This window comes from Rhamphochromis sp. 'chilingali', assembly GCF_963969265.1.
Source record: "Rhamphochromis sp. 'chilingali' genome assembly, chromosome: 18".
Lineage (NCBI taxonomy): Eukaryota > Metazoa > Chordata > Actinopteri > Cichliformes > Cichlidae > Rhamphochromis > Rhamphochromis sp. 'chilingali'.
The window spans coordinates 14,013,889-14,036,762 of NC_137945.1; the positions used below are offsets into that span (position 1 = coordinate 14,013,889).

The 22,874-nt window shown below is 40.7% G+C and overlaps 1 protein-coding gene across 9 annotated transcripts in view; it reads left to right on the forward strand.

Moving 5' to 3' along the window:
* LOC308385482 (voltage-dependent L-type calcium channel subunit beta-1-like) overlaps positions 1–22,874 on the forward strand; it is a 70,607-nt gene that overhangs the window by 42,897 nt on the left and 4,836 nt on the right. For 6 of the 9 annotated variants that reach the window (XM_080864422.1, XM_080864430.1, XM_080864426.1 and 3 more), the window contains 10 exons: positions 3,793–3,912; positions 11,964–12,086; positions 12,206–12,342; positions 12,467–12,543; positions 12,827–12,960; positions 15,144–15,224; positions 15,342–15,400; positions 17,971–18,080; positions 20,574–20,725; positions 22,448–22,543. In XM_080864422.1, the coding sequence (XP_080720548.1) occupies positions 3,793–3,912; positions 11,964–12,086; positions 12,206–12,342; positions 12,467–12,543; positions 12,827–12,960; positions 15,144–15,224; positions 15,342–15,400; positions 17,971–18,080; positions 20,574–20,725; positions 22,448–22,543 (1,089 nt within the window). Of the gene's footprint in view, positions 1–574; positions 1,266–3,792; positions 3,913–11,963; positions 12,087–12,205; positions 12,343–12,466; positions 12,544–12,826; positions 12,961–13,164; positions 13,185–15,143; positions 15,225–15,341; positions 15,401–17,970; positions 18,081–20,573; positions 20,726–22,447; positions 22,544–22,874 lie in introns of those variants that run through there. The other 3 variants (XM_080864429.1, XM_080864423.1, XM_080864424.1) reach the window with 3 other exon arrangements.

Here is a 22,874-nt window from a genome sequence, read left to right on the forward strand (position 1 = left end):
TTTAGGACTGCATTGTTTTTGTTTTTGTTTTCTTTTGTTTGGGTTTTTTTTGTTGTTGATAAAACCAGCAGCATTTTGCTTTTCCAGAGGAGGGAGTACAACGAAAAGTTGCAAGAATAGATATGAAAGTAATTAAAGATGCAGTTTTAATGATGCATTTGCATTCTGACTTGTACTTTGGATCCTTCCTGAAAAAATTATGAGGTGACATCAGTTTCAGCAGCTATAAACAGCTCATATCACAGTGTGAATGTAGTGCGTTTGCACATAGAAGACAGCACGGTGCACGGTTGGCACATAAACAGTGTCCATATAGCGCATGCACTGCCCAGCACTGGTCACTGCAGAGACACAAGGAGCAGATGGACTGACTGTGAGGGGTAACTGAAGGAAAAAAATAAGAGAGGAGTGACAGAGGAGGAGGAGGAGGAAGAGGAGGAGAAGGGGTGGGTAGAGACAGAGATAGAGAGGCAGAATCACTGAAGTAGTACAGGAGGGCTTGTGAAGGGGAGTGAGCAAGACAAATACTGACAGGCTGAGACACAGAATGAGAAAGGGAGAGCTTCCAGCACCTTAAAGGCAGCAGCAGCAGCTTCATTAGTATCAGGAGGAGAGTCGGTCACATGCAGCCACACCAGGACTCATGTAGATAAACCGCTTTTACCCATCGCTTATGGAGCAGCAGCACAGGGAGTCTACAGTGGAGGACAACAAGGCTGGAGCCAGAGCTTTAAGGAGAGGATGAGAAGCATCACTGCAACCTGACTCACACCGGGAGTCAGCCTCAGCACCTGCAGCGGCAGACTGAGCACTCCGGCTATCAAGGAGACTGGGGCAGACGGGGAGAGAGCTGCTGAGATTATGCGCGGGGCAGAGAGCTCCTGTGGATTCCCCATCTTTGGCAACAGCAGCAGCAGCAGAGGGGGCAGGAGCTGTGGCTCTACAGACAGCAGCCGAGCTAGCTGGAGCTGCAGAAAAACAGGAAGCTCTAAAGCAATTCATTTATCCAGAGATGAAGGTAGCACTTACAGCCAAGGTGTAACAGGAACCAGCTGTCGATGTAGCCACAGTGTTGAATGTACCTGTAGCCAGAGCAGTGACGGTAGCTGCAAGGTGACCACAGCAGTGCAGTCAGGTGTAATTGTAGTAGTAGCAGGGGGGCAGTGGCTCAGGACCCTGAATGACCAGTGTGGCTGATGAAGGCCACCTGGATCCGCTTGCTGAAACGAGCCAAAGGAGGTCGTGTCAAGAGCTCCGATGCCTGTGTAAGGGGACTTTTGAGTGTGCTTACATCATGAAAATCAGTGTGTTCTGTGTGCGTGCACTTGTGTTTTGTGTGTCTGTGCTTCCTTCATGCATCCATCTATCAGTCAGCAGTGCTGGGGTCACTCTGGCATTGTTATGTATTGCCTGGTGATGATGAGAAGTTGGGTGCTGTTATCAGTTATGGCTGTCAGATTCTGGGCAGAGCTCCATATCACCTCCCTCTGACCTACTGGGACGGTGTTCTCGATCACGCTTCATCTTTAATCGTGACCTGAGTAATGATAGCAGTCCAGGTATGCTCACCTGCACTTTTCAAGTACAAAAAAAAAGGTTTATGTGCATTAAATAATAGTTATAGGCCATGATAAGGAGCAGCATTTTCCAAAGAAGTAATTTATACTGTAGGTAAAAATGTTTTGAAAACCACAGGTGGATTGAAAGCAAAAGAAGCCAATACAGCCAATACAATCTAGCTAATTAACGTAGTTTAAAATGAGCTGTTTATTTCAGGTGAGAGGGATGAGAAACAGAGAGGTGATTGATGTAAAGAAGGGCTTTGTCGTAGATGGAGGAGATAAATTTTAATAACCTTGTTTTATCAACAGCAACAAATCTCGTCTCTTTACTATAGCGTAAGTGGAGAGGAGGCACGATCATCCTTCGTATGTATGTGATGGCTGGATAATTCTAATCAGGCACAGAGTGAGGGAGGCTATTTTTAGCTCAGACAGAAACAGAGTGTAATGGTGCAGTGAGATGAATGAAAGACCTTGTGTGGGTGTCAGAGAAGCGTGCAGGTAAGGATAAGACTCATGCTGTCTTCACTTAGTTAAGAATAACCCCGTTTTATCATATATCCTGATAATTACCTGAAACTGGAACAGATTTAATGTTGATCTGCAAGCGCAATATTTTTTTAATACCCACAAATAAGATAACAAAACTTTTTATCTCATATTTGTGTTTTTCATCTGTACGTCCGGATTTATGCCAGCATAAATGTGGCTACTAATTTCATGTTTAGTATATATCAAAATCAAATCCAAATTAACACATTTTATGAATGCATTATTTAATAAATTATGGAATAGAAGAGTATAATTTCAAAGAAAAAAATCTATATATAGCAGCTTATTCTGCTTCTCACTGGTTGATTTTTTTTTCTATACTTTAACTGATTTTGACAACATTTCCAAATGTCCACGATAGCTGACGTTAGGAGCGTGGCTATATCAAAATTAAATTTACATGTGTGTATCAGAAACTATATATTCCAGCTTGTTGTGGCTTCCACGATCAGTTTGCTGCTGCTATGCAGCTGTGTTTGATGTGCTGTGAAGTGATTTGTGTTGCACTGCTTCAACGAAGGGTGCTTTAAAACAACTAAAAAACTGCTATAATATCAAAATCAGGGCTATATTTGTTCTAAATATGAATTATGAGAATAAGACTCCATTCTGGATTGTTTCACAATCTCCTCCCATGAAACTACAATCTCCCTCTCATGATTTGGTGTGGCTAATCTACTTGTGAATGGCACGCGTTCCAAAATAGGTTCTATTCATATAAAGGTAATTTTTAACAAATGGTTGACCTAAAAAAAACATGTCATGTGTTTTATTTCTTCCTCTCATGCTTCTAATAACTTTCCCAAATGTCAGAAACCATTTTTTTCATGGTTGTATCTGTGAACATTTTTTAAGTGTAGAAAAAAAAGTGTGCCCATCTGTTAGACAGTTTACTCAGTAAGCCTGAAAACTTTGCTTTTTCTTTTCCTTTACCAGAGTGTTCTAACTATGTGTTAAAGCATGCAAGCATTGCTTTATCTTCAGTAATTATTTATTGTATGCGTGCATTTTCATTCAGCATCTAACAACTTGCTGTATATAACTTCTGGTGTAATGGTATGCGCTCAATGCGCTGTGCCCAGGAGTGTATGCTAGGTAGTCTTGTGTGCACTGGTATGTGTGAGTCTGCATGTTTATGAGTAGATTTGTGGCAACCACATATCACACAGACATACCGGGATCTGGTGTTCCTCAACATTTCCCCCAGTGTTTGACACAGAAAGATGACAACAAATCTGCAGGCAAGCAGCTAAGAGAGAGCTAAGTATAGACAAAGAGCTGCTATGATGTGATCGTAAGAAAGACAGTTTGTGTCCTTTGGCACTTTGTCTCAGAAAAAGAAGAAGTGTCAATGATTTTCTGTAGATTAGACCAGCACAGCCTTCCTTTGTGCTCAGGATCTGATGAAATCAACTGAGAATCCTTTGAGTTTAACACGTCAGTCTGTGTGGGGGCGTTCGCACATTTCTAAGTTGCACAATCTCCAAAGTTTAACGTATCATCAAAGAGCGAGGGGAGCGAAAAGTAAATCGTTTTCCTCGGTGTCCTCAAGATGCTAAGAATCTCAGCACGTCTTGGCTGATAAAACCGGTCATTTTTAAAGTGTGAAACCAAATGGACAAGCTCGTGTTTCCGTGCTGTTGTGTCACTGAGTTTTTACTCCTTGTGTCTTCTGCAGGGTTCGGCCGACTCCTACACCAGCCGTCCATCAGACTCCGATGTGTCCCTGGAGGAAGATAAGGAGGCAGTCCGCAGAGAGGCAGAGCGACAGGCTCAGGCGCAGCTTGACAAGGCCAAGGTTGGTATTCTAAACCCTGAGGTCAGTGACTACCTACTAGCCTCAGTAACAGCAGTTTGTCATCAGCATTTTATAAGTTGCACCAAGTGGGATTTCCAAATGTGAGGAGAGCAACCAACACGAGTTTGTGCTTCTCCATGATGTCTGTGTTTGAGTTGAAGGCACCAGGACTGGTTTAGGTGCTGGTGAAGTTACCTCTCACTAGAAAGACTTCTTTTCTTCTAAAAGATGATGGGAATCCAAGTTGTTTATCTTCTCATGGGATTGTCACGATGGATAGGACATGATTGAGTCATTGTGAGTTGTTAAGGTCAGATGGGTTGACATGGGAATGGTGGTTAAATTGCCTGGGATGGGATCTCAGGGATGCAGAATAGATTAGTAATAGTTGGTCATACATGGACTCCTTTATGTGTTTATACACAACTCCATATTTAATTCTTAGGTATTATTAATCTCTGCCTGTCTTCTACAGTGTGTCTTTTGTTCTGTCTCCCTTTTCTAACTCCCAGCTGGTCGTGTCAGATGGCTGCTCCTCCCTGAGCTTGGTTCTGCCTGACGTTTCTTCCTATTAGAAGGGAGTTTTTCCTTCCTGCTGTTGCCAAGTGTGATAGTGGGAGGGATGCACCGCTGGTACATAAATACAATTGAACTGACATTTCTCCTCTTTGCCCAAAATGTGAAAATATTTGCCCTCAAAAGAGTTTCCCCTTTCCTGTAAGTGCAAATACACAGCTGAGTCCTGTCCTGAAGAGGTGGTTCTGCAGTGTTTTGCACCTGTGAAGTTGTTTGGTTTCTCCTTTGTATTAGTCCAAGGACTCCTCACAGCATTGCTCAGCTTGTTTTTTCCCGGTTTTGGGATGAACCAGTTTTTGTCTGAGGGTTTTGCTGGGACTGAAGGTCACCAGCATGTTATGCTTGGACAAACGATTATTCTGTGTTTCTCAGTCAAAGTCAGAAGTTTTCTGAGAATCTTGTGAATAACTTGAGAACAAGGTGGCATAGTATTTTGAAATCAGTACCATAGGTGGATCTACTAGGAGACTGAGAGGTAGGGCTGGTGGCTGCCAGTATTTATTTCCATGTCTCTTAGCTGACTTGATGAAGGCCCAGTTTGGATTGCCACATGTTTTAAGTGGTCTTTTGATGTGTGTTTGTTCCTTTTCTTTTCTCTCTGCCTTAAAGGGAACATTCTCTGCTTGGTGGTGTTTGTGTTCCAGTGGGTGGTGGGATTCAAAGAGCAGGTACTGGTGTGTGTGTGTGTGGGTTACCAGTAACCGTCAATGTCGAGGCTTCTGTCCTTCTCAATGAGCACTGCACAGTTCGTGAATGGTAACCTGTTTTCTTTGGTATCCGCTGTGGTGAACTTGTTTGTGTCTGCTGAGTTGATATGTTCAGTAAAAGATTTTGACTCGGGTGATTTTTTTAAACCAGTAGCTACGTGTAGTTTCTCTGAAAGAGCTCAAAATTCTGCTTTCCACTTCCTTCAGGTACAGTTTGGTTGCATGAGCTTCATGCTTTGAGAGTAAAAACTCATATGAAAAAATAGGGGCTCCTTGGTGGGTCCACTAAGCTTCCAGTAATCCCCATTTCACATTCTAGCCAATGGCTTTACTTACTGATTGATAGAAGTAGAAGTGAAGAAGCTAGCAAATATCTACAGATGTAGTAAATGTTTTAAAATTAAACAGGCAATTAAAAATGCTGATAGATCTGTTTACAATAAAACTCTGCACCTTCAGGAATAAGGTTTGACTGTGTTTTCAATTTATTTTAGTCTGACATAAACATGCGATGGTTAGGATTAGGGGTAAGACACTGCAGTCTTGGGAAATATGGAAATACAAATGTGTGTTGTAGAGAGAAAAATTGGTTTATTATGCTTGAATGAATGATGGCAGGCATCACACAGATTGTAACATAAACTTTACACTGCTCTGTTTGTTGTTGAAAAGCTGAGTCCGTTTCCTTTTTGGCTTCTTTTCTTAGTTTCCCAAATTTTTTTTCACATTAACAAGCAAGCAGCTACCATTTTCTAAGTGATAGGGGGTCACAAGTCAGGATACGGTAGGGGGCAGGGCCAGGTAAAGGAAATAGTTTGAAAGTTTTAGCGCTTCAGGAATATTGTGGTCAAAGTTTCTGTGTAAAGTTGTTGTAACTTGACTTGCCTTCCTTAGATCACTGACTGAGACCTTCATTAATCATTTAAAGTGCTCATTTTAAAATATATCATGTTCTACTAATCCTAAACTAAATCAGTAGACAGTCTTCCTGGACTGACTCAGAGAGAAGCAGGAAATTTGAGCTGATTTTAGCTGGTTTTTCACATGAAGAAAAGGGCTGTCAGGGACCGGTGATGTGAGAGGTTAGGGGCCTTGGAGGGCTCAGCTTCACTGTTTATCAGAGCTTCGCCTGCTCTGTTCTGCTCTGGGCCACAATTAGCAGCATATAAACAAACAAACACACACACACACACACACACACACACACACACACACACACACACACACACACACACACACGGCAGAGCAGGCTCTCTCTGTGTGACAGGAATTGCAATCAGAGCTCTCTTCCACTGAATGACTTAAATCTCTAGCACTGTTAAGATTCATGCCTTTGATCTGTGAAATAATTCTCCTATCTTCAATGCACATTGTGTTCCCTTCCTGCTCGGCAACTCGCTAGATAGCTCATGGTGCTCTATTTTTACATATTAATTCACGCAAATGTCTGAAAAATGAGTTTATTGTCTTTCATTGGGTGTTTAGTGTCTGTAACAGCTAGTTTGCTCATTAGCTGTAAGCCTCAAGCTTTTGGCTATCCATCCATTTGAGCAGAGATTTTCCTTGTGCTGTCTCTCGGTCGGGGTTGCTCATGCTGTAGCTGGCAAAGACAGATCATTCCAGTAGATCTATGTTGTTATTTTCCAGAGTTACCCTCTCCGGCTCACTAATTAAAAAGATAAGTTGGCTTTACAGATAACCTGGCATAGATTACCCCCGCTGGCATTTTACATGACAGATGACTAGTAAAAAATAGCTTCTCAGTGGTCTGGCCACCAGAGCAAGAGCAGGCTGGGGTCAGAGGAAGTGCAGACTCTCCGGCTGTGAGCCTTTATGGGCAGTAATTCATAATCACTTCCCCTACATGCCACTGATATTTGTAAGTGAGATAGCGTTGATGCCCGTAATGCTGATTTTTCATCGACTTGAAATATTATTTCAAATGCATTCACAGATTCACGCACACTGTCACCATCTGTCTGTTTCTAATTAGCCTTAAATGGGCACATCAAAGTCAAACCAATCACTGAGAGTAGTTAGCTTGTAAAAGGATGGTTTAATATCTCTAGAAGCAGCTGAGAAAATAGTCAAATGATGACTCAACTACAGGAAGCAGGACTTTAGGAGAATGAACTGTAGTAAAAATGGGATGTTTTCTGCTGTTTTGATTTTCATGTTATTGTATTTATTTATTTTTTTAGGAGCCATATCTATAGGTATTTTTGATTGTGAGCTACAGTGCTGTGCAAAAATCTCAAACTGGAATTGTTGTTATTAAAGTGGTCTTAAGGAATATTTCTTTCTGAAGGCCTTTGCTGAAGATGTTTTTTGGACATTGGCTGCTTTTTCACGGCTGACCGTTTTCAGAGGAATGTTGTTTGCTTGTCTTTTTTTTTATTTGTGTGTTAAGCATCGTTCAAGCATAAAAAAAAATGCACCTTACTCACCTTACTCAAAGCATGAACTAGTGTTGGACAGTTTAGCAAAAACCCATTTGCTAAACCCATCAAACAAGTTGATTCACACCAAAGCCAAAAACTTGTCATATCACTGCATGGTCTGCAAGTAGAGGACAAAAGAAGAATTGGCAGGCCTTTAAAAAACTAACAAACTACAGCCAATGAACAGAAACTAAAAGTCATGTCTTTAAGAAAAACAAAAGAAATCTGACAAGACCTGAAAGATCGAGCTTTGAGCTCTTCAGTTGATCCAGTCCTGATTACCGTTCACTGAAGCCTTGTTAGAAATGGTCTCAGTGGAAACATGGCTGTCAAGAAGGGAAACAGGGAGAAAAAGCTGAGGTCTGCCAAGTTACACAAAAACTGGACTGAAAATCAGTGGCAACAGGTCTGATGAAGTGATGAATCCAAATTTAAAGCTTTTACTCTGAATCATTGCAAGTATGTCTGGAGGAGCTCAGGAGAGAGGTACAACAGTGAGTGCTTACAGCCATCTGTAAAACATGGTGGAGGCTCTGTCATAGTTTAAGGGCTGGAATTCAACCAGCGGTGCTGGGGATCCTGTCAAAAGTAATGGAGTTATTAATGCAGAAAAGTACCGTCAGATTTTGGTCAATAGTGCAAAACCATCTGGAAAGCATCATCATTTTTTACCATGACAGAAACACACTGCTGATGTAGTAAAAACATACCTGGATACAAAACACACAGTGGAGCTCCATCAGAGTCCAGACATTATTGAAGCAGTGTGGCATCATTTCTACAAAGAAAATTACATAAAGAAATAGGGCTGGCAGCACTGTGCAAACATATCAGCCTATCAGCAACATTTTTGAATGTCAGTGAGTGATGCTTATCTGTTATTGGCTAAATGTTCAAATACGATATAAGAAAGAGTTCAAAGAATTCAAAACAGTTCAGTTTTATTCCAAGACAAAGACTTCTTTGTACAAATTTTTGCCTTGTATTAAATTTCTGCATCAAAATATAAATAAGTGATGGGCGGCTCAAGACTTTTGCACAGTACTGTAAAAGAAGAGTGACAGTTTGACATACATTGTATTGACAGCCAAAGACTGCTGCATGGTTTATGGTTGTTTTTATCATGTTGTCTTTTTGTTGGATATCAGTTGTATTTTCTAAATCTTCAGTCGCGTACTTGAAGTAATGGAGATTTCTTTTGCTGTAGATGAAGCCAATTTTCCCTCACTCTAGTTAAGTGTCACTCAAGAAGCTTTAACATAACAACCGTGAATGCAAAAAGCAATTTGACTATGTGGATGAAGGCTTGATTTATGAAAACAAAGCATAATCTCACTCCAACTATAAACTCCAGGCATAATAGGACTGCCAGCTGCAGTGGTCAAGTCAATATACAAGTATATACCAAAGGAGCCTTTGATAATTATAGAAACATCTTCCCACACGCTAGATTAATGATAGTTATGGTTTCCTTCACGTCATATAATAATAAATTTTACCAGTTCTCTGTACAGCCTAAGGCCGGCACGCAGAGCAGAGGGGAGTTTATTTCAAATCGATCCACAAGATTCAAGGTGAAACAATGTGGGAAAATTAATTTATAGCGCAAGATCCTTGGCGTGTTGCTAAAGGAAAGGTTGTAGCATGCTAGAAGGCAACTCAACAACATCAAGGGCAGGTTGGTATAAGCAGAAAGAGGACTGGGAGGTATTACCTGATGAAATATGTATGGGGTGACGTGATATTGTGACTAGCTTCATCGGTTGTTAATTGGTTATGCCTCATAGGGTTCCCAGTTACAGACAGGGCTTCTCTTGTGCTGTTAATCTACTTCCTTATTCCCAGTCCTTTCTCTTTCATCTCCTTTTTTTAACACTAAATCTTACTATTCCATGTCCTCTATTTTGCCCTCCTCCTCTCTTCTTTTTCTCACCCTGTCCCTAACCCTCCGCCTCTGTCCTTCTCCCTTACTCACTGCAGTATGGCATCCATAATGAAAGCCTGTGTTACGTAAGAAGCAACAGAGCCATATGGGCTCAGTCAGGAGGTGAGGAGATGCTGTTGAGCAGTGTCATTCTGAATAGACGCCACAGTCACCTGAAAGACAGGGTGGCACATCAAGAGATGTACGTGTGCATATTGTAAGTGCCATTAAGACTATAGAAAGAAAATGATGGATAACATGAAGGAGAGCAGCTGGAAGGGAGGAAAAAGGCCGCAGTCCAGGAGACTACTGAGAGAGCACACATATGTATACTAATGGACCTCATACCTTCATTCAGGCATGTGACTCATTGCATGCAAATGCCAAGGACTCTGTGTCCTCAAAGGGTCTTGGCAGTGCACACGCTGGATTGGATGATTTCCTCAATGGAGACGTCACACACACATACTCCAGCTTACAGCCATAGAATATTTACGTTGCTGCCTGCATGTGGGAAAATGATCTCAGGAGGATTTGACTAATGTATTATTTACACAGTCATTCATAGTTTATTGTGATTTCACACTAGTTGTGTTTCTCTGAGGCATTTATCTGATAGACTTGAAACTTGGAATAAATGTTTTGACCACTGGTTATGAACAGAGTAATGACGCGCCAATATTGTCACCACAAATAAAGTCACATTATCATTCATTTGGAGTCATGTAAGTGCTCTTGGTCATTTGTTTGTGTTCCCTGCGGAAGCTCACTGTATTTTTTTCTGAGAAGGTAGCTTTTTAACTGGGAAAATAGCTGCCTACCTGACAGAAAAGTTCACTGCAAGAGCAGTGGGACTGAATTAAAACAATGAAGCTGAAAGCCTGAAAGCAAATAGCAGCAAAAAACAGTCAGTTATGAACTAGCCAATGAACGAAGTGGAGCATTTATTAGTTGACTAGTCGGGAGTGGTGGCAAAATAATCTGTCTCCTAATCAGAAACTAAAAAGTTTAAAGTGTTTGTTGGGTTCATCTTCTCCCACGACTATTAAATCAGATAATAGAGCTTTTAAAATATATAGCATGAGCTCCACTTTTATCTATTATAAATCAGTTTTGGTTTCACTTTATGCTAAACCCAGTGGTAATAAAGATAAATGTGTTTTTCTTATACTTTCTGTCCACATTTTAATGCAGAAATCAAAATGGAAATTACCTCAGTGCGTTTTATTTTTGGGTTGCTAAGAGTAAATCAGATTGGGAGGAAACCGGCTGCAGCAGTCCAGACTTTTTGTGCCCCTTGAAGGCATTTTTTAGGAATCTGTAGAAAGTCCAACTCCATTATAGCATCAGCCTCTCTGATCTAGTGATCTCGGTTAGACCTCCAGCTAAATATTGCACATCCACTCTCTCATCTTGCTCCCTTTCACCTGCAGGTAAATGTTTAGCGTGCAAGTCTGGGCTGGGAGATTACTCTAAGCTAGATCCTTGTGCATTTATTTTGGCTTTTCAGTTGACTTCTGTCGTGCTTGTCACTCTGTCAAAGGCAGAGCAAATGTAATCTGGTTGAGGGCATGACCGTGTTGCCAACTGTTGAGGCTACTGCCGCCAGACTGGCTCCAAGATTATGTCCGAAAGCATTTTATGTAATTCTTAAAGGGATATGTGTCTTAAGTGGATATTCTGGGCTTGCAAAAACAAACCCAGAAACTAGTTTAGTGTTTGTATGTGAGCATATGATGTGATCCTTAATCTTTTGTAGCAGGGTAACGTGTCACTGTGGGCAGGGGAGGTTTTATTGAGCGGTGCAGCTACATCAGTGCTGTTTCATGCAGTTTGTAGACAGTCAGCAGTGTTAGATTGTTATTTCCCTGCCTGGAAACATTTTATTAGCTTTATGCATTATCTCAATGACTTTTTGTCTTGAAGTAAAAGGTTTACAGTGATCGTATAAGGAGGTCAGTATTGATTCTGTCTTTGTAAAGAATGCTGGATTGATTTATGATTTACCATTTACGCAAGTGCTGATTTTGCTTGAGCGTACTTGTACTACTGGTGCTGCGGTTGGTAACATGTTGCATCATTTGAACTTGTAACATGTGAGTGCTGTAGCATGTAGCAGAGAGACAGAAAAGCAGGCAGCTCATTTGTGGAGAGAAGACTAGACGAAGTCTGGATGAGTCAGAGGCTGCTGATATCTCTCACCCGGGGTTATTTTTACACCTCACACAAAGACGAGGATCACAGCTTGGCAGTAGTGTTCGAAAAAGATTAGAATAAAAACTTTTAGCAACTGTCTCCCCACTCGTGTTAGAATCTGTGCTTGATTTCCTCCAGTTTGAAAGCAAATTATCGCTTGTGAAATCTGACATTTTCTTTTTTTCCCTCCTTTGTCCCTTCTGCTAGATCAAACCAGTTGCATTTGCCGTCCGCACAAATGTCAGCTACAGCCCGAGTCACGACGATGATGTCCCTGTGCCAGGCATGGCCGTCTCCTTTGAGGCTAAAGACTTCCTCCATGTCAAAGAGGTGAGCTAGAGGTGTTGTTCAGTACGCTAGTTTGTCGATGCCATATGGAAAGAAAGATGACGGCAGCAATAAAAAGGAGGATGTTTGAGATGACTTTCTTGAATTTTGTGTATGTGTAGAAGTACAACAATGACTGGTGGATAGGACGCCTGGTGAAAGAAGGCTGTGAAATCGGTTTCATCCCCAGTCCAGTGAAGCTTGAAAACACTCGTATCCTCCAGGAGCAGAGAGCCAAGCAGGGCAAGTTCCACTCCAGGTAAACAGACTCGTGCACACCAAAGTCCTTTGCTTTAGCTTTGAGATAATTTATTATGAATGTGCACATCATTAGATATTCAATTTTGTTGGCCTAATGTTAAAAAATTTATTTATCATTTCAGTAAATTGGGAGCAAACTCATCATCTAGTTTAGGTGAAGTTGTTCCTAACTCACGGAAATCTACTCCTCCTTCATCTGGTAAGCAGCTTCAGGGGTGAAAGTCCAATTTTGTATTTAATAGATTTGTTAGTATTTTGAATCAACATTTAGTCACTGAAATCCAGCTGTAGGTAAGATGTACGTGTTCCTAACCTCAGTAAAACAGACATTATTTTTGCCATAACTGTACTTTTACATGTTTCATGTACTTTTTGTGTAGTACCTACATTCTGTGCTACTTTCAATGTAAATCCTACCCGCTACCTGTGACCTCCTGTCTTCACCTCCATGTGACGATGCTCTTGTCTGTCTGTGTGGGTAGCCATTGACATAGACGCCACAGGCTTAGACCCCGAGGACAATGAGCTTCCAGTCAACCTGCGCTCCCCTAAAGCCAGTCCAAACACTGTCATGTCACCCCTAGCAAAAGAGAAACGAATGCCCTTCTTTAAGAAGGTAAACTCTACCTGAGCTACCCGACCCTCACTTCTTCTCTATCCGTCCGCACGGCTCTGACTAAAATGCCTATGGCTGCTCAGCTACACGCAGCGCCCCTCCTGTTTGTCTACACCATCGTCCTTGTCCCTCGGCGTTCACACCACACTTAGCATGCATGCCTTTTCCTAACCTCTCTCTTTTTCCTCTTTCGTCTTGCCACAGCTAAACAGAAGCAGAAGTCGGTAAGTCTTTGTGTGCACCGCACCAGCACAGCAGGGTGTGGGGATAACCTTCATGGTCTGAGCTGTGAAAAACTCTCAATGCATTTCCTAAGCATAGACTCACCAATGTACTCACACTACTCACCGCTCCTGCCAGCCTGTGTGTTGTAATTCTTTTGTGTGTAAATTTGGGATCTCAGTGTGAACAGCTTGTTTCTTGGTGAGAGCTACAATTGATGAGAAAAGTAATGCCATGGTCCTATCTTTTATCAATATGAAGCTAGAGTATAAAGGCAAAGAGAATAAAAACAGAAAACATGAAAAGCCAAGAAATGATGATTGACAAATTAAAGGAAAGCTTGAATCCTAACCTCTAGAGTCAGGAGATATGGATGTTCTGTCAACATCATAAAAGTCTTCGTCTTCAGGACATGAGGGGTCACTGAATCATTTTATAAGCAAAAAGTGGTCCAAATCATATACTACAGCACCATTTGACCTTAGAACTGAAGAAGCTTCTCGGATGAGAGGTGAAACGTCTTCAAGTAACTTAAAGAAGTCCAGACGCTTTTCTTTGCAAGCTCCTTTGAAAATGTGCTGAAGCCTCCTCAGGGTGGCTCTGCTGACACATTTGATAAATGACAAAGATTAAAACTAAAGAAACTCCTGTTACATTTCATTTATGTAAGTAAAACATATAATATAGTTTGATCTTGGTTTTATTTTTAATTCATTGAAGTGTTATTTCAACTTAGTTTTGGTTTAGCTTTAGTTCACTATAACATAATCAGGTCCAATCCTCCAGCAGACTAACAGAAACATGGAGACTGCCAAAGCACACTGAAACCTGTTTCTTTATTTGTAACATATCTGTAGGTCAACATAAAAACCTCATAAAGCAGCAGCTTGTTGTTTCATGCACTTTATATGGATTAAGCAAAGAATAATGAATTTATAAGCATTTGTGGTGCTGATGGGCAGCTTTAGAAGAGTTGTATCATTCTTCCCATGAAACTCTCAGCAAGAACTCAGTGGGGCATGTCTTTGCCCATTCTTATGCTTCACTACTCATATTTTTCATTAGTGACAGCTGAAATAAATAAATGCTGTTTGCTGTGGGACTTAAGGATATAGTAGAGCTTGTTTCCCATGATTACAGTGACCATGTAATCTAGAAGTTAAATATGCTACTGAAAGGATTTAAGCTGAGCTACATTGTTCATTGATGGCATGTTAGTCAGCAGTAGTGCGCATCAGTTCCCACAGCGTCTCTGGGGAAGCTCACTGACGACAGCGAATGCTAGATAGAAAATGTTTAGAGCTGAAGGGATGAGTAAGACGGAGCAACAGACTGCAACAAGAAAGTCTAAATAAATCGTCTGAAACACTTATCGTAAAGATAACACAGATCGAAAGAACCGCCCGGACATGAGGACAAATAAGGGATGACTAAGAAAATAATGTCAGCAGTCCTTTTAAGTAGCCAGAGAAAGCAGAAGTAAACCTTCTCTCTGTTTCTCGGCTCAAACACGCTGTTCTTCCGTACAGCAGTGAGCGAGTTTTTCTAACTGTGTCCTAATTTTGTGTTTTCAGTCAAAGCTTCTGTTGATCTACTCGGGCTTCTTTCTCACTCCCTGACTAACCTTTCCTATCATTTAGCTTCCCTTTTATTCAGCGGAATCAGAACCATGACACGAGAGACTCGATCTGACATACATAAATATTTTTCGTTTACGGTAACCTCCTTTGAAGTGTCATCATTAAAGTTTCTGCAGCAAACTGCCAAATCGGTTATAAATCAAAGCTTGTTTGTTTTTTTTCGAACCAGCTCGGACGTCCCGTTTCATGGTTCATAATGTTTCAGTGCTTTTAAAATGTCTACTTCGTTGTTTTTCCACCCCCTTAAGTGATTTGTGATGGTGAGCGTTTACTTTGTCTCCATAAATGTGTAACTGTTTTTCTTCTTCTCTCCTTCTGAAGACGGAGCACATTCCTCCGTACGACGTTGTGCCTTCCATGCGGCCTGTGGTTCTGGTTGGACCGTCACTGAAGGGCTACGAGGTGCATCAAAGCTTCAACTTTCCAAACACAACACTGAATTTTCTTTAGTATTTTCTTTAGTAGTTTAGAAAACCTGACTCATTGACTCTTGTTCTCTCTCCTGAATCTCGTTTGCAGGTGACAGACATGATGCAAAAAGCGCTGTTTGACTTTTTGAAACACAGATTTGAGGGAAGGTAAGCTTCCTGTGACCTTTTTAAAAACACAAGCTCCCATCCCGCTTCCTTCCTCACTCTTCTAAGTCTATAGGCTGGTATTTATCTCTCCCTCGAGGTTAGCTGAGGGAGTGTGTAACAAGTTTGTTTGGCCTGGAGATGTGTGCCGCTGCTTTAAATAGGCCCTCTCCATGTCCTTAATAGGCCATAATGGGCCCTAGAGCCGAGCAGGATTCTCCTTACTCAATGCTGAGTCCATCCTCCCACCCGGAGCAGAGAGGTTTTTTAGTTTAGAAGTTGCACAACACGAAGATCCACTCAGATCATCAGCAGCTGCGGAGAATACCGTTTGATCTGCTGATTTGTTTTAAACAAATTTACACCTGTAAGTAATTCCCTGCTGCTGCTCTCTGACATTTGTCTTTGATTTGGTGTTAGTTTTTCTTAGTTGGTTTGGCACAGTTTTCACCTGGCAATCGAGATTCCTACGCCGTGTGCGAGTCTCAAATGCACAGCGTATTTTTATATGCGCTCTCTTGTTGCTTTGGTACAGAATCCTCAGTTATGGGCTGCAAAAGACATGTTTTTTCATAAGCATACACATGTTATAAATCCTCAAAATGTATAAAATAAATGTTTAAATTATTAAACTTTAATTTATCTTGTGTAAAGTTCGTGTTACTAAAGTTAGTAACATGCCCAAACTCAAATATAAACACATACTGTTCATAGCGCTGTTTCCGGAGTTTTACATGTTTGATTTCTATTCAGTGCAGTTTCGTTTAGTTCCCACAGTGGATGTGCTCTTTTCACTTCAGTTTTTGTGTTTTTCGCTAGCTTTAGTGTTCGTTTTTGTTATTGACATGGGTGGTTTTGCCGGAGTTTCAGAGCAAGACGTGACATAGTACAGCAAAGCAAACAACTACAGACAACCACAGTCACACAGACATCTCAGTCCCAGTAAACATATGCACCAAAGCCTCGTCAGCCTGACAGCGTTGACACGTTTGACCGAGCCGACAAAGACTTAAACTGAAAACATTTCTCGTTTTTTTTTTTATTTAGTTTTGTAGGGACAAATATTATTTTAGTTCGTTTTATTTCAGTTAATGTTTTTCCAGCAAATACAGATCAGACATTAACAACATCCACATGGTTTTTATGTGGGATACTTTTCCTTTATTTATATAACACAGCAGATAGACAGAGGAAAGAGAGGGGAGGAATGGCATGCAGCAGAGCTCCCCGGGTGTTCAACCACTGACTGAGCTGTTAAGGCTCTTTAGCTCATGTTCGTTGTATCTACAAAATCTGGAAAAGTTAGTGAAACTATGCACAGCACTCCCCAAAACACCTCCAAATGTCTGCAGGGAAGGGTGAGCAGTTGTGATATAGTATCAGTATTGACAAACTGTTTGCATTTGATGAACACGATCAATGAAAAACAATACAATACGACTTCATTGTCCGCTTAGGGAAATTCGTCAGGGACTGAAGTGCTGTCACAGAAGCTGCCTTTGCAACAAGTCAATAAGCATTAAAAGAAAAGAGAAATAAATAAATAGATGAAGAACATTAGTGTAAAGTATATTTTCTTGGCATTTGTGCTCGTGTTAAGATGTAATCATTAATGGTGTCCCAGTTGGTTGAGCTGTAATGGTAACAAGCCACATTCTTCTTTTAGTAGAACAGGGGTGGTGGATTTTTTTGTTTGACTAACTAGGTCATGGTTTCTCAAAGGAATTGCTGCTGAGTTCTTCAGATGTATTTTTGGAAGCGTTGAGCATCGCAAAGCAAGTGCTGTTCAGCTGCAGTATATTTAATAGAGAAGCAAACATTTCTACAACCAGTATCTCTAATTCTGGGAAACCAAACATCAACAAAAACAAGCAGCACTGCACAGCAGAGGTTAAACATGTAGATTTTAATTTAGAGTGAACTGTCCCTTTACCCTGGAGTTCCTGTGTGTAGGACACCACCTTTATGACACGAGAGCCTTTACTTAAAGCAACAATGAAGGGAAGTCTCATTTTAGTCACATATACGCCGATCTGGTATCACATTTTGAACACTGACGGGTGAGGTGAATAACACTGATTATTATCATCATGGCACCTGTTAGTGGGTTGGTGGGATACATTAGGGGAACATTAGGAGACTAAGTCAGAGCAACTCCAAAACTGCAGCTCTTGTGGGCTGTTCCCGGTCTGCAGTGGTCACTATCTAGTGATCCTCTTTCCGATCCAACAGACAAGCTATGGTAGCTCAAATTTCTGAAGAAGTTAATGTTGGTTGTGGTAGGAAGGTGTCAGAATACACAATGCATTGCAGTTTTTTAGCTGTTTAGCAAAGCAGGGACCAACACACTATTAGCCAGGTGGCCATAATGTCATGCCTGATCGCTGTAGCCTAAATGTTTATAGTGAGCATGATGCAGGGCTTTCAATGACGTGATGATTGCTCTTAATGCTTTGAGAACTGCAGCAGTGTTTCAGGAAATGTGCTCAAGCAGTGGATAAAAACTGCTGCCCTCAGCAACATCTCGTTTTAAGCCCAGATCTACTGATTACTTCTCCCATTTCTCGTGACAGAATATCAATCACTCGAGTCACGGCGGACATCTCTCTTGCCAAACGCTCGGTCCTGAACAATCCCAGCAAGCACGCCATCATCGAACGCTCCAACACACGCTCAAATTTGGGTAAGTTTCTTAGAAAACTCTACACCTGGGAACATCTGGTGTTTTGATTCATAATGTTTTCAAGGAGACCAGCTTACGTAGCAAAAAGGAAGGAAACGATTAAAGAAACTCTTGACAATGGTAACAATAACTCTAGACGGCCCTGAATGGCCTTGGCTGGCCTCTTTTGTTTGGGATGAAAGATGGAGCGCAAACATGCAGTAATAAGTTCAAGAGCTGCTCTGATTTGACTGAGGTTGATTGGGGTTTAGATGTGATTAGAATGAAACAGATTCCGGAGTCAAACAGAGGTGACAAGGCTAATCTCTGCTATGTATCACCAGAAGCATCAGTCAGCAGCCACAGCAGAGGAAGAAGGCAGGAAAAAGCATAAAATAGAAGCACATCGTGTGTTAAAAGTGCAGTTTTTTAATGATTACAGAGAGCCGCCACACTATAACTTTGACTTTGTTCTTCTTCAGATAACGAAGTCTTTGTCAAACCTACTTTTTCATTTAATATACTAAACATAAAGCTTTTAAAGTTAAGGACCACTCAGGGTGTGTTTTGTCATTCTTTTGTTCTTATTTTGTCTCTCAAAGCTTTTGTTTTCCTGCCAAAAGAGCAAAGAGTTATGCATTTGCTTTCTATGTAATTTAAGGCTTTTTAAGAGAATTTTACCATCAAAAGTGACATTGGCTTGAAGCTGTGCTCCTTTAAGATGGATGAAATGATTTCAGGAAAAGTTGGAAACACGTGAAACTGGTGACCCTCTGTGGCATTTTTAAGTTGGAAAATGAGATTTTGAATGAGCTGTTAGGCTGGAATGTTTTCATGTTATCTTCAGACTGTCGGGACTGGAAGTCATGGAGCTTGGCCGTGATTTCTCTCCGGACTGGGCCTTCCTGAGTTATTTGTAGGATTGTTTTTGCAGTCACGTCGTCATCTGCTGGAGTGGGAGTTGTGTGATGTAAGAGTCGGTATCTGTTAGAGGTAACATAATGTGGCTCCTCACTCACTCAGAGCTATTAGTCTCCAAGCCGTGTCCCTGAAGTCATGATGTCTTTTGAATATTTAAGTCTCTGTGAGGCAGAAAGAGCTATGCCCTAAATCACTGATGCAGGCTCAGATTTTTAAAAGGCGTACTATATGACTGATGGACTCTGAGCAGTCATAAAAATTCATCTTTAATAATAACTAATAATCATTTTTTTAGCCACGCTTTCAGTGTGGCTCTAGGGATCCACATTAAAATGGGATGTCTCAACAACTAATGGATGGATTGTTGCAAAAATTTGCGCAGATATTCAAAATAAATTGAAATCACGCTTGGGATCCTTTTTAATCTAGTGCCATCGTCAGGTATAAATCTGTCAAATATATATTTGTACAGTGGTGGATGGTCACATTAAACATGCCCCTAGTTTCCAGTAATGAGGCCAGCAAAAGTAAGGCAAATAATCCCTATGAGCCAAAAGACAATGTTTTTTACACTCATGGATCTGTATGACATCACTTGTGTTTACGAGAGGCAGCCAATTACAAGAGTCAGCTTAAAGAGAGAGGGGGTGGAGCTAAAACAACTTCTTTCAGACAGTAGATGAACTTAAGGCATGCATCATTGTTCGGTTTAAGATAAATAAGGAGTATTTTTAACTTTAAATCATACACAGCTACTCTAGGATAGTCCATAATAAAATATGGAGTTAGGAGTATCTTTAATATTGTGAATATTTTGCAATAAATTAAGCATACATATTAATGGGGCCTATTATGTTCATTTTCTGTCATCCTAGCAGAGAGCTGATCTGCGATAACGAACTCAGCTGTTAAAAGACGAGATCATTTTTGTTTTTATTCTTTTTGTTTTATCAGTAATCATGAAATATATTTGCACAGGCACATCAAAACAACTTGTGAGGTGTTTTTAGATGACACTACAAGATTTGTGATGTCTTTGAAAGTCAGCAACAGAGGATATATTGGTGTTAATCGGGGTTTCGGAAGTGAACTTAATCATTAAGGGGATCTGGTAAGAATGCATGAAAGAAGTCAGCTATTAAGTTATGATCTGGTGCATGAAAGTTTATTTATCCAACTTTAAATTAATTGCAGTTGTGAGTATGAATGGGGAAACAACACCAGTGGACTGCTCAGTGTGGAAAATAAACAAAGACAAGATTAGACTTAAGCCTCTTGGTCATAAACTTCCATAAACATAAATATAGTTATTGGTTATGCTAACAAAGAAATGGCTAAGTTGAACTTGAGTAGCAGGACTGTCGCCCAATGAGAAGGTGAAAAAGAGAGTGCAGATTTTGAGTAAGGAGTGAAAATAGGGGGATTTCAATCAAGTGGCAAAGAAAGAAAAGAGGAAGTGTGCCACTGATAAACAAAGTGCAAAACAAACCAGTGTTACACAAGCTACTATCATGATAAATCCCCCTGACGACTGATAAGAAATAATTTCCTGCTCTGAAAAGAATAAACCCAGACCTCTGTGTCTCCCTTCAGCTGAAGTCCAGAGTGAAATCGAGCGAATTTTCGAATTGGCGCGGACGTTACAGCTGGTGGTTCTGGACGCCGATACCATCAACCACCCGTCACAGCTGGGAAAGACTTCCCTCGCCCCCATCATTGTCTACGTCAAGATCACCTCACCCAAGGTAAGAGAAATGATGTCTGTAGGAACAGAGAGGAACAGATGCACTTGCCAGTGTACATGTGCTATGATGGAAAATAAGGACAGTGAGAAAACGGCTCAGCAGATGTTCCCTGTACTCTCATAAACGTGTTAGTCAGCTCCGCTGGTTTATGTGTGTCTGTCTTCACGTCGTCCTGTCTTGTCACCGCTTGTATTGTCTCTCTGCAACTGCTCTCTGGCTTTAAATCCAGCATGTCAGATGTGACTGCTACTTTGAGAGTGAGAAAATGCGTGAGAGGACTGATTCATCACTTCGACCTTCAACAAGTGTACAAAAGGCTCATGAGTCAGTGATCAATAAAAAGCACATCTCAGAAAATGAGAGAAAGCAATAGCTGATGAACAGACACGAGATGCCAGCTTTAAATCACAGTGGCAGCAGATTAAATCACACTTGAAGTGGGGAAAATAAATTGCTCTTTATCACCTGGCCTCTTAATTACACCCAACTGCTGCTTCTTATACACTAAGTGTAACTTTTAATATGTTGTATTTGTATAAATCACAGTTAAATGAGTAGAATTACTCAACTTCATTAGCAACTGCACAAATGAATGTAAAGACATCGTACGAGCTAAATATTCTGTATCAAAAGTAAAAATAGCCAAAATTGCTGCATTAAATTATTTCAGGCAACACGGCTGTTTAATTTTCATGCCTCCCAAAATGGTCTTGGATGTGGCAGTATTTATTTTGGGAAGGTTATATTTATTTATGACATACACAAAGTCTATTTAATGACAGAAGTTTGACATTAGCCATCAAATATCACCACGTGGCACGAACCTGGTAGTTTGTGGAAAATATTGAATGTTTATTCTACAGTAGTAGCACATTGCAGCCTGCCGCACACATAAAACAAAAGTATATTTCAATACAAAAAGTAGTTTTCATATCATATTTATATATACTCTATATGCACAGTTGTACAGAGATGCAGGGGGTCCCACTGTTGCCTCTCAGCAAGAAGGTCATGTGTCCGAAGGTGGCCCGTCGAGTGGAGCTTCTTCCCACAGTCCAGATACATGCATGTTATGTTAACTAGTGATTTTAAATTGACCATAGGCATGGTTGTGACTGGTGACCTGTCTCTGGTATGCCCCGCCTTTCACCCTGTGACAGCTGGGTATGATAAATGGATAGTTGGATGGATATCCAGTATAACCACAAATAAATACAGTGTGCTGGTGTTAAAATGAGCAGGGTTATTGTTATCTTTTTCACAAACTAGTTAGCAACTTACTGATAGGAGGGAAAAGAGTTATGCTTTTTCTGCATTGTTTTCTGTAAACAAACAAAAATCCCACATGCTGACTGGACAACATACCCGATGATACTCTATATTTCAAGAACAGATTATAATCACCAAGAGAAATATATTGGTCAGGCTCTAGATATCATATATAAGTGCCAATGGCAGATTTAATTGACCAGTTGAGCCTTAGGATTTGAGGTTTTCAACCCACATTTATGGGGTCTCATCTAAAAATGGGTTTTAAAAATTCATTACTATCTATCTGTAGTGCTGTAAAATGAATCCTTCTAAGATTACATTAATTGTCCACCTCCAAAAGAAGCTCCTGTTTAAAGCTGAGAAACTTGTGTGCTGCACGCACAAAGCTTTAATTTAAGTTTGTCAAAAACAGCCGTGACCTTCTTGCCTTTCGTCCTCATTTGCCTTCAGGTGTTACAGCGGCTCATCAAGTCCAGAGGCAAGTCGCAGGCCAAACACCTCAATGTCCAGATGGTGGCCGCCGACAAGCTGGCTCAGTGCCCTCCTGTAAGTCTCCACAGCGGACCGAAATTACTGCCAATTTTAATCCAGTGTGTGAAATAACTTGGAGTTTTGTTCTTTTTGGCTCTGGGTTTTAATTTGTGCATATCTGAAGTCAGGTTTTGTTTATTCCTTTATAATTTCTGCCAGTTCTATTTCCGTCCCTCTCTAATCTGCTTACTTATTATTTTAGAAAATGAGGCAAACCCTCCAGTATTGTGAAAGCGGAGGTTTAATTTCATTTAAATAGCAGTCAGTATCTTTAGGGATTTACAGTTTAAGATTTTCTGCAAAATGAATACTTAATGTTATCTAGTGTCTAATCCTGTGAGTTGTT